Source organism: Thamnophis sirtalis, unplaced genomic scaffold (assembly GCF_051295495.1).
Source record: "Thamnophis sirtalis isolate CommonGarterSnake01/CBP01778 unplaced genomic scaffold, rThaSir2_p1.2 scaffold_12, whole genome shotgun sequence".
Lineage (NCBI taxonomy): Eukaryota > Metazoa > Chordata > Lepidosauria > Squamata > Natricidae > Thamnophis > Thamnophis sirtalis.
Window position 1 is genome coordinate 25,890,222 of NW_028261392.1, and position 12,315 is coordinate 25,902,536.

At 39.0% G+C, this 12,315-nt stretch overlaps 1 protein-coding gene across 1 annotated transcript in view; it reads right to left on the minus strand.

Moving 5' to 3' along the window:
- IPO5 (importin 5) overlaps positions 1 to 7,321 on the minus strand; it is a 31,309-nt gene extending 23,988 nt beyond the window's left edge. The window contains exons 1-3 of the mRNA XM_014063560.2: positions 7,154 to 7,321; positions 2,740 to 2,820; positions 714 to 906 (exon numbers count right to left, since the gene is read on the minus strand). Of these exons, the coding sequence (XP_013919035.1) occupies positions 714 to 906; positions 2,740 to 2,820; positions 7,154 to 7,246 (367 nt within the window). The 5' untranslated portion in view covers positions 7,247 to 7,321. The remainder of the gene's footprint in view (positions 1 to 713; positions 907 to 2,739; positions 2,821 to 7,153) is intronic.
- Between the last annotated feature and the right edge of the window lie 4,994 nt (positions 7,322 to 12,315).

A 12,315-nucleotide genomic window follows, 5' to 3' on the forward strand; every position in this document is an offset into this window, starting at 1 on the left:
TCACAATGCTTAGAAAACCTGCACTTTAACCTCCACCCTTACACTTAGGATTTCAATTGATCTTATACTGGCTGTTGAAAAAGCAAATGGAAAAGAGTAAGTAAAGCACCCATGAAGCATAATACTGAAAGGACAGTGGTTGCATACTGTTTCGCTAAACCAAAATGCTAAATTAAAAAGTAATCTGAGTGAATACCCCATTATTTCAGAAGAGATCATTTCACCAATGCAGAAAAGTCACGTGCAGAGATGCCATACTCACTAATGTCAAACAGAAAAGGCTGCACAGAGATCACATAAGGTTGTGGATTGCTATACTCCTCAAGGCTTGCGCAGCATATCTAAAGATAATATTTCTAAATATGAAAATGCATATTTAAAGTGGTAGATGTTTAATCATTATTTAAGTGTTATCTTCATTTCAAAGCCAATAATGGAGCCAAAGCATGAAGTACAAGGAAAATAAACATTCCAGGTTCAGACATGTACTATGTCATGGCTTAACCATGCTTATATGTCATGGGCTAACTTTAAAGAGTACATCACAACTGACTTGGTTCACCCAACAACCTAAAGACAAATGAACCCTATTATGACTTGGCACAAACTACGAACATAGCTGCAGATACAAAAAAGCATTTTTTACACAACCACCATCATGTCAGCTAAAATATTCTTCCTTTATGTATCTGTACCAAAATAAGAATTTATACCTATTAGATTCCTGGCGAGTTCAGCTACAATATCACAGATTTTTCTCCTCATACTGGATTGTGTTTCCAACTGAATAATCACAAGCAGTTCACTTTTGATGGCAGTTTGGACTTCAGAGGGTAATGTTGGATAAACTTCCTCAAACGAAGCTGACAAAAGTCTCCGCAGAAGGACAGCAGCCATTTGTCTAGCCTGTTAAGACAAATACATGGTAAACTGTTTCCTTTATTTTTATTTTTTTAAAAAACCAATAGTGATTTCATAAAGACATTTTTCTTGCATATGTAAAAGTTTAGCAGCTGAGCCAAAATACTGACTCAGCTGATCTATTTTTGGTATTTTTAGTTATTCCATCATCCTCAAGTATTTCACTCCATAACTAATATAAGAACTACATGAGACACCCGACTCTATAGCAAAAGCACTATCAACTAAGAAGCATATAGTAATAAATTAAGGAATTACATTCTATTATACATTAAAATGTAAACATGATTTCTAAACAATGTAAAAACTATTAATATAGAGGAACAAGGTGTGTTATTTTAAAATAACTGAATGACTTAGTATATGAAGAAATGCAAAAGAAGTAGAACTCAAGCTCTAGAGCTAAAATAAAACTTTATAACAGAAAGTGTTGTTCAATAACAAATGATAGAAGAAACAGACACTCTGGATAGCAAGATGGACAACATATATATTTAATAATAACATAAAAAATCGAGTAAGGATCATTCAATTCCATACTGGCTATACAAATTGCAGCTATAACAATATAAATATCAGCTATTTTAATTCAATGTTAATTAGTCTTCACTTGGTCATAATCATTACAATGCTAAATAATGTACAAGGCCACAATTATCTAACTGATAATTAGATAACACTATCCTACCTAAGCTTAAAACATTACAGTACATTATAGGGAAAGAAGACAGTTAATCAAATAAACAGCCAAAATATAAACATATAATTGCATTAAAGCTCAAATAAATAGAAAATTTGGAGAACCGATTAACAATCTCCACCTATAGTGTATAGAAATTATCATGTCATGTATTCTTGTCTATGTTCTTCCAAAACAAGATTAGATAACCTATCGCTCTACAGGTAGTCCTCAACTTACAACAGTTCATTTAGTGACTGCTCAGTTACAATGGCACTGAAAAAAGTGACTTATGACCACTTTTCAGTTACAATTTTTGTAGCATCCCCATTATCATGTGATCAAACTTCAGATGCTTGGCAACTGATTCATACTTATGAATGTTGCTGTGTCCCGGGGTCATGCCCTTTTGCGACCTTCTGACAAGCAAAGGCAATGGGGAAGCCAGATTCACTTAATGGGATACTAACTTATCTACTGCAGTGATTCAGTCAACAATGGTGGCAAGAAAGGTCGTAAAATGGGGCAAAGCTCACTTAACAAATATTTCAAAAATAGAAATTTTGGGTTCAATTGTGGTTGTAAGCTGAGGACTACTTGTACAATTGATATAAATATATGCTTCATTTAATACACATGTACCTCATTTAAGCCACTATTATTTTTTTGTATCTTTTAAAAAAAAATAATGTAATCAGAGTTGTAGCTCAAGATGCTTCTCCATTCAAATAAAGAATGTAACACATATTTGACTCCTTTATCTCAAAGCCCTTGCACCACCTAACTGAAATGGGTTTTGTGGAAGTACAAGGGACCATAGAAAGCAGAAAAGCCATGTTCTGTTCATGAAAAGCAAATTGTATTTATCAGTTTTATAAAGTCAAAATATTAAATGCTGGTTTGTTACAAAACTAGGAATGAAAACTTCTATATATGTGATGAGTTAGGGTTTAGTAATATAGGAGTAGCAAACATTAATGATGTAATTTCCTGACCATTTGGTTCTTTAACCAACATTACTAGTGTTACTAATATATTCCACCTTAGATGGTATGACTATATGAGTCACAATCACAAAATGATGTTTTACAACATAAACATTCCTGCAATTCATATAAGTTGCTTAGGGTGAAAAATACCTCTTCGGCAACCGTAGTATTTCTGACAGCCTGTAGAAGGAACGTAATCTTAGACTGGCCTGGTATGTTCTCATATGTTTCCTAAAAAAGAAAAGTTCAGAAACAGTTGAGTATAAAAAAAATGAGGCATCAAGAGTTAACAGCCACTTAATATTTTATAAGTAGACAACTGTTCAAGATTTACAAAAAAAATCTATTATACTAGTTATTTTACTCACAATATGTACAATTTCCCAACGTACTATATTGGGAAAGATACAGGACCACAAATCTCAAATAGCAGCGAAATGATAACATGAAAGGAACCTTTAATTCACAAAAAATAATATTTTAAAGCATATGTGGAAGATACCCAAAGATTTTCTTCTGCTTCAGAAAAATATATTGAATTTACTCATGGAGATTCAGCCTTTTTCTTCCTCTCAAATATTATCCTGCTAAGGAAGGACATGAAGATATATAGCAGCTAGTTAAAAGGAATTGTAACTTTGTTTTCTTCTATTTAATCCTATTTTTTTTCTTCCTAGTAATTTTAGTAATCAATACTTTAGTACCACACTATCAACATTATTAGCTATGATATGTCACAATGGTATCTTCACCTGGTGATCTTCAAAAGACCTTGACAATAAATTCATATGCTGTACCCATCAGGATGTATCTTACAAATCTTGGAAAATAGCCCAAGTTTTCTGGAAAGTGTCAGGTCGTTAAATGTTCTAACACTGATGTGTTATGAAGTGCTATTTAATACTCTTCCAGCTACTTGAGAGCATGAGTGGGCAACATTTGCCACCCAGAGGCTGCAGTTTTATTTTTTTTCCAGTCAGTGAAAGCCACATTCAATACACCAGTAATAGAACTTATTTATTTATGAGATTTAAAGTCCACTTCAATCTGTTACAACTCTGGATAATTTACCAGATGCGATATTTATTTTAAAAAAGTGAAAATACGTACTGAAAATCAGAAAGTTAAGAAAATAAGCAACATTAAAAATCAAAACATCACACAAGTGGTTCATTCACCTACTCTGACTTAGGTCTTAGGTGGTTATACATTTAAGGGCTCATTTAAGGAGGATGAGTGTATACGGTCCAATTAAACTGATTTATTGCTAAACAACGATTGCACAGGAATCTTCTCAATGGTCGACACCTGCTTGCAGTTAGATAAGGATCTACATAATTGGAGAGGGGGACTTAGTTTACTTTGGCTATGTAGGGATCCTAGGGTGATCCCTCTTTTAACTGTCCTGGGTTTTGTCACTCCTCCCATAATAGCAGGAAGAATGATGTTCTAGATCAGGGTGTTAAACTTGATTTCATTGAGGGCAACGTCAGGGTTGCGTTTCATCTCGAGAGGTGGGGGTGGCCAGGATGAGCATGGCCAGCTCAATGTCATTTGTGTTGGGGGCTCCTGTGGTGGCCCAAGCACTCTGCCAGCAAAAATGGGCCCCCGAACTCCGCTTTTGGCTGCAACGATCTCCTGCAACCCTGCCAGCAAAAAAAGAGCTCCATTTTCACTGGGAGAGGCACTGCAGGCCGGTCCTTCGCTGTTTCCAAGGTGACCCCATGGACCAGATATAAGCACCCCACAGGCCAGATCTGGCCCCTGGACCTTGAGTTTCACACTCCTGTAGGGGCCATGAGAGAAAAGACCACTTCTGGAGTCCTACTGGATGACAATGTTTAAAAGTGAGATTTCAAGGATGGTGACAGATCTTACGGGTCAAGCAGAAAACTTTGGGGCACAGGTGGCTCCTCAAAAACCAGATCTTATGCTTTGAAGCGATAACCAGAACTCTGAGCATCACCAGACTGTGGCAGTGTCTTTATTTGACTACAGTTCAACATAGCTGTTTTATTTCTGCCCAATAACTATTTTTTTAAAAAGTGTCATACTGCTTTTATTAGGGAAGTTTGCTGCTGCATTTTGGCAGTAGGATCTTGTGGAATTCTGGCAATGAGAGCTTAAAAGTCATCATTCAATTATTCAAGAAATGATTATAATGGTTACAAGTGGTTAGAAATGATTGCTTAAATTTATTATTCAGTAAATAAGAGGTGCACAACTTACAAAGATTCCAGACATGCCAGGTTAGCTTTTCTCAATAAGTGATTTTTTAAATCAAAATTTAAAGCTACTGAGGCTTATAAATATGGTAGTTTTTAGTTTTAGTAGTTATATAAATGCAATCAAGATCTATTTATTATACATGTGTTTTAACAAAGTCTGTGAATACATGTTATCCAGCTACATGGAGTAAAATGCAAATGCCAGTGGACAGGCGCTCCTGTCTCATACAAGCATCATTGTTTTGTGGAATCTATGATGTCAGTAACCTGCACAAACAGCCATAAACTTGCACTAATGGTATTAATGAAGCAACTGTCACTGCTGAAAAAGACAAAACTCTCCCTTCTCTTAACATACACATGGATGGTCATCATAGTGGCTCACAAACCTCTTCAGATGCTGCTGCTATTCATATAACCTGAAGGTTTTTATCGATCTGGCCTTTCAGGATTTCACTACAGCTATGTCCTCTAGTTGGTTTAAAACTATATGGTAATGAATAGGATTTATATAGCCAGTGAGTCTTGAAACTCTCAAGACTATCCAGGGAACGATCCCCTACTTTTTATATCTAACATTTAAATATTCAGATATGGAACTCTGAACGTGGAACTTTGTATACATTGCCACAGTAAAACTGGGATATTATCACAATTAGGAAATATTTATGTCTATCAGTTGCCATCTAATTCATACATAAATAATATGCCTTTTTCTACATCTTATTTCACAGAACTCTTTAGAATCTGGTCATACTAACTCAATATTTCTCCCCATTTGCCTCTTCTTTTGTCTAATTTTCAGCAGATTTGATACCCACAGTACTTAAACAGATTGCAGTGATATGCAGAATTTTGACTCTGAATGATGGGCGCCTATTTCAGACCCAGAAAGAAAAATCAGACCATATTGTTTTACATTTGGGCACTGAGAACAGCTTTTTGTACAACTATTCACAGTGAAAGAATGTGCTGAACTCTGCTGATCACTCAAGTGATGTAAATGATAAAAGCCCAGCCACAGTCATACAATGAGAAAACTCTAACCCAGACACTGGCATTTATTTCAAGGGACAAAGATTCCCCACTATTTTATTTTTGTAACAAAGAATGAAAAGCAGTCTGGAGCAGAAAAAGTATTATCCCTTTATACAAATTATAGAGAAATCCTGTAGTTTGGAATTGTAACTTTTAATAAAAAAAGACTATTCAGAACAAGAGTAATAAAACAGTTAGATATAGCATGTTCCCCTCACTATGAAAAGAAACCCTGGTTTCAAGTCTAATTCGTGGGAAACAGCAGCCCTTTTACCCTTCTATATAATTTTCAGTTCAGCTAGTTTCTGAATGAAATCTATCGCCAACATTCCTTTATTCAAAGCCAGCATCTTGAGCTCAAGAATATTCTGGGAAGCCGAAATATTTCCCTGCTTTTTTTAATTGGAAACTTCTATAGCAAATGAACTTAGTCACAATGCTCATTCTACTGCGAGTATGGTACAAGAGTCCAGTTCTGACTCCTACGCTTCCTTAGCCATTTCCAAGCCCGGCATAATAGAAATTATTATTAAGCACCGTAGAAACAAGAGATCAATTGGGCGACCTACCAGCCGAGGTCTTTCCCTCCTTAGTATGCATTACTTAACTTACTAACCTCCCCATTTCTATTTAATTACTCATCAGCTGCAACCCTAGCATGTAGAGAGTATATCATTCTCATTCATCCCAAAGAGGAAGAGGGGTGGCGGGAACAGAGACGCTTTAAGAAGAAGTGACTCTTCTTAAGGGTTCCGCCTGCACTTGTTCAAAGAGTTGGTGGAGGTTGTCGTTGTCCGAATCACAAGGGGCAGGACAGAAAGCGAAGCATCAGATTGGGGGGGGGGAGGTGTGCGGAGGAAAGGGGCCGCGAAGAGTTGGGGAAAGGCAGAGAAAATGGGGACCAAGCCGGCTCCGCGGCGGAGGGAAAGGCGAGCGGACCAGTGGAAGACGCCCCATCGGCGAGGGAGATAAAGCCTCCACGGGGATCTGTGGGTGGGAAGAGGAGGCGTGTGAACCAGGGCGAAATGATGGGCGAAAGAGAACAGCCGACGGAGAGGAGAAGATTCGGCTGGAGTTTAGCGGGAAGAGCAGTTGGCCTCTCCTCCCCCGAGCGGTGTTCTAGTAGTTCCCGGGCCAACGGCTCTAACGGCCGCCTTCTTGGCCGGAGCACGTGGGCCCGGCGGAGTGGGCCTCCGCGACGCCGGCCACTGCTGACAGGCAAAGGCCAGGAGCGAAACCTCGTGCGCGGCGGAGCCGGAGGAGGAGACGCAGGGACGGGCGCCACGCGAGCCGCTCACCTCGGCTTGTTTGCGGACGACGTTGTCCGGGCTAAGCAGGTTGCCGAGGAGGAGGTAGAACTGCTGCTGTTCCTGCTCCGCTGCCACCGCCATGGCTGCCGAAGAGAGAGGGGCCAGCCGGGCGGGGAGGAGGAGGAAGAAGGGGACGCGAGGCCGCGCACCGACCACAGGAAGGCGGAGCCGCCGCCACTGCCCAGCTCTTGGGAACCTCTCCCCTCCCTCCCGGCCAGACAAACCCCTCCTGCCGGCGCCGGAATGCCGCGCGCTCATTGGCTGCGGCCTGCCGGGCGTGGGCTACGATTGGCCGGCGAAAGCAGGGGCTTTATGATTGGGCGGGAAAGGCCCATTGTGAGGTCACTTCCCTTTCTCCTTTGGTTACTCCGACGCTTTTCCCCCCCTCCTAGGGGGCAGCCTCGGCCGGGGCTGGTATTGAGAGGAGTGGGCGCTTGGGATAAGCCGCGCTCTTGGTGGCGGGAAAAACGCCGGCTGGGAAGGGAGCCAGTTGGGCGAATGGAGGAAGCGTCGAGGCAGACGGCACCCGCGTCCTTGGGGACTCCCAAGGGGAGCCAGAAGAGGTTCCCTGGCGCAGTTCGAGTAGTTTTCCCGTTACTTTTCTCCCGGGACCCTGATAAAAGCCTAATTCGATCCGTTTGCAGGAATGGTGACCCGGGTTTGCCGCTTCCCACAATGCAAATTGCGAATCCTTTGAAAGGATGAAGGCTTAGGCGCCTCTTTGCTGTGGTGGGGATTCTGTGCCAAGGCAGATCTTTCCCGGATGAGTTGAGTGACCGTATCGAGGCAAAACCCGTCCGGCTTCGTCATCGCCACTTTCCTATCTCGAAGTATCGGAATGATTCCAAGTCTAGACTGGAAATTCCCTGGCGCGTTTTCGTGGATTTAAACGGATGTTCTTCTTTAGAGTAGAAATGTACTGTAGTGGCCAGAATTGTGGAAACCTTTTGGGAAAAGTGCACAGTATTTTTGAGGTTTGATGGCTAATAACACCCCTTTTTTGGAGTAGTACCATAAAATTATATATCAGTGGAAAGATAATTTAATTAAGAACGTAATGCAATAACTTTTATGAAGGATTTGCTATTAGAATAGCAGTTTTAATGAAGAAAAGTGAAACCTGTAGGAAAAAACAAGTTATACAAAAATTATCAGGTCAGTTAATACTTAGTTGGGTAACCTTTAGCATGAATTACGGCCTCTTCCCATGAAGTGAACCAAGTCTGCAGCTGTTATGTGAAACCAAGATTGAATGATTGCTTCTACTAACTGGGTTTTATTCCTGGCTATATTTGGCTACAATTTTTTCATAGAATACAGATAATTGAACAAACTTTGTTACGTTACATTCTTGATTAGATTATCCATTGATAATAATTTTACGGTATTACTCTAAAAAAAGTGGTGTTATTAGTCATCAAGCCTCAAAAATACACTTTTCCCAAAAGGTTTCCACAATTTTGGTACTACTTTGTTGACCCTCTCCTCAGTCCAGAAATGATTGCCGAGACAAGCTTAAACTGGAATGTATTGTAATAGCAAGACACCAAAACCTCGGTGGCTGAAAGCCAAGCAGAACAAACAGATAAGGACCTTGGCAGCAACTCAGACAAACTCAGGCAGCAATAAATACAGATAAGGCTTGGCAGCAATCCAACCTGCCAAGCTACAATACTGCCCTCCGACATCCTGTGTTGACTTCTGCAAAGAGGGCCATGTGCACAAGTAGCTTTTTATAGTCTGGAGAGGAGCCTAATGACCAGCTGAGTACAATCACCTCCTGTAATTGCGTAATTGTTCCTGCCGCCTAGTAGCTCTTGCATCTAGGAACAACTCACTACAGGCCTCCGGCTCACTCTCCCTTGTCTCCTCCCCACTGGTCCAAGGCTCAGGTGCCTCCTGGTGGCCAACCAGCCTCTCTGCGCCCTGCTCGGAGTTGGAATCCTGTCCAGGGTCCTCCACATCCTCCAGAGCCGACTCATAGGGCCCCTCACTTTTGGAATCTGGTGGCAGCTCCAACGGCACCAGCTGGGCCACAGCACTACTATATACAGTAAAATATTTAAGTCTGTGTAACCTGCCTCCTGACTGAGTCTGGGGGTGTATAGATGTACAAGGGAGATCTTTCTCTCTCTCTCTCTCTCTCTCTCTCATAATTAATCTCTCTGGATAGTTAACAGGTCTCTGACATCGCCCAATAAACAATGCAATGAAATGCAATAGATGGCAATTATAGCCAGCTGCATTGTGGGCATGGTTGAGGTTGTAACCATGTTTAAAATAAGGTACCAAATTTTAAGACGTTTAGCCTCAATTAATGAAAGTTGTTTCCAATACTGTATGAGTAGTTGAATGATTACAAAACAAGTGCAGTATGTCTGAAAGAAAGAATTATAGATTCAAGCAAGGATCTTTGAAGATTATCAAAATAACAGGCACACTTTCAGAAAGCCTATAAGCTTTGAAGAAAACAGTTTATGAAAAGAATAAAATATGACAGTTTTATTATTGCTTCCTATTTTTTATATTATTTGCTCATGGGAATTATGGATGTTGACTGATGTTTTTGGAATTCTGGAAGCCAGGAATTTATTTGCAGATGTTATTGAATGAAAAATGAAATTTAAGTTAGGAGTTGGTGAAAATATGATTGTAACTTTTTTCCTCTATGGACAAAAAAATCAGGTACCCCTCCCCAAGGGATCTGTGGACATCAAGTTAATCCTGTTGCAGAGTAAATTGACAGCTGTTAAAGCCCAAGAGCATTTGGGGAACATACAATGGCAACACATTTCTTATATTTGGAAGGAGCTTAACCTTAGCTGTTCTAAACTTTATATTAGTCAGCAATGACAATATTGTTGGTTCAAAAATCTTAATATTCAATCTAATTAACAATTTTCAGCATAAGCAATTATTAAGGAGAGTGAGCAATTCTTGGCCCAGCTTTGCTTGTATTTTCTTTGCTTTAAAACAGAATGATTCCAAGACTACAGAAAAATAGTAGCAAAAGATGGAAGTGTATCTTGCATCTAAGAGATTATGGAAATTTTGCAGAAATAGCTTTTGTAGGTATTAGACTACTTAACAGATCTCATTGCAATAGTTAGCTATGCATTGTTAATCAGATGTTATTTATGGTTGTCATTTTATGGGTATTTGTGATGCCTAAACTTTAGTGATTAACCCCCTTTCTGTTTAAGATGACTAATATGTTTGAATTAATAAGTAATCTTTTAAGTGGGACCAACAACTTTCTTTTTAAACAAAGTCTTTAAAGTGTAAGTTTGGTAGTTACAAAGGCTTTCAGTTTATAATCTATTTTGGCAGGATATTATAATGATATAGAAATGAAATTGCATCTAAAAGTAGGATTTATTTGCTTCAGATTAAATTCAGATATAATGTCAGATAGTCATACAGTTTTTCAATGCAGACTTTCTAGCCCAACTATTATTAACTATATGGAGAATTGTTAGAAAATCTTTTAAAAAACAAATGTGAACATAGTATTCCAGAATGGGTTTACAGATGAGGATAATTCTAAATATTGGGAATAGGTAGTGGATTGGTGCTCATTTTCAAAAAGAGTTTAAACTGAATATTATTTTCAATAATTATATAGATGAATGACAGTAACTTTATCTGATGATATAAAACAGTTTCTTCAAGATTCTTAGCGTATTCTTTCCAACAATTAGTGCAGTGACTGGTATATACATCTACCCAAGTTCTTACAAAATATAATGAAGAAATATTCCACATTTTAATGCATTTATTTGATTTTAGTCTTTTCCCTAATCGTGTATAGATTTTCAGCTATATGTAATTCATAGTTTCCTCAATAATTTTTCCCCAACTCCTTACTGCCATCTGTTGCTAAAAGTCCACATTGCTTAGAACCATTTTATTATTTTTATTAAATGATTACAAATAGTTCCTGATTTAAATGCATTTGTTTAGCAATTGTTTGAAGTTACAACAGCACTAAAAAAAGTGATTTATGACTTGTTCTCACACTTATGACTGTTTTTTACACTTTGCAAAGTCTAACAAGCAAAGTCAATGGCAGATTTGCTTAATGACCATGTGATTCACTTAACAGTGATTCATTTAACCATGGCAAAAAGTTTCTAAAATTGGGCGACCAAACTTAATAGCTGCCTGTGTTGCTTAGGAACAGATATTCTAATGCCTATTGTGATTGTGAGTTGAGGACAACCTATATGGAGGATTGTTAACATTTCAAATCTAAACAAAGGCAATGAAATTGTTGAATGAAAATCCATCTGCTACAGATGCTGGAAACAAAATGGAAGCTGAAAGCTGATTGGAAAGAAGATCCATTTATTGGTGAACAGAACCACCAGAGTTTGTGGTTCTGGGCAGCTGACAAAATGGAGATTAGACTGGGTGGATTTTTATACCTTCTGGATTCCTATCGGGTCATGTAGAGGTTATAGCTGGCTCTATAGGCAAAAGGGGAAATGCAAATCCTAGGTGTCTGAGCTAATTTTGTTGCTTATCTGAGTTTCTGTCTTGACCCAGTCTTCCTGAATGGATGACCAAATCTGCATTTCTAAAAGCTGTCCGTCCTCAGTTTCTGCTTGGGCTAGGGAAATAACGTGTGTGGGGTGTGTGTGTTGTTTCTGCCTCCCTTTAAGATTTTTTAATTTTCTTCTTCAGGAAATATCATGCCTTTTTAATATTTCCCAAAATATTTAATTCTTCTGGGGAAAGAGGATTTCTACAAAAGGAAAGACTTGGAAAAAAACCCCACCACCTTATTCTGATTTTAGTTTTTGTTTAGCCTTAGCATCCCGCTCTCCAATGGTAAAGGAAGGGGGGGGGGAGGCACATGCTTACTGGGAAGTAGATCAGCTGTTCATGCTAGTCTAATCTTAAAATACTATGCACAAAACTGGTAACATTTGAATGGGAAAGCCAGAAAAAAACTAGGTTCGGAAAAAACTGGGAGGAAAAAAAACAGGAAAAGGAAGCAACAAATTATATTACTTCGTATTTCTGCTTTAAAAAAAAATCTGGATCTCTACCCTAATTTCTCGGTAACTCTGGGCGTATCTATAGTGTGCAGACAGACACGCGAATTTATGTCGGCTGCTTTTTGATCCTAGTTTCTCAGCAAAATT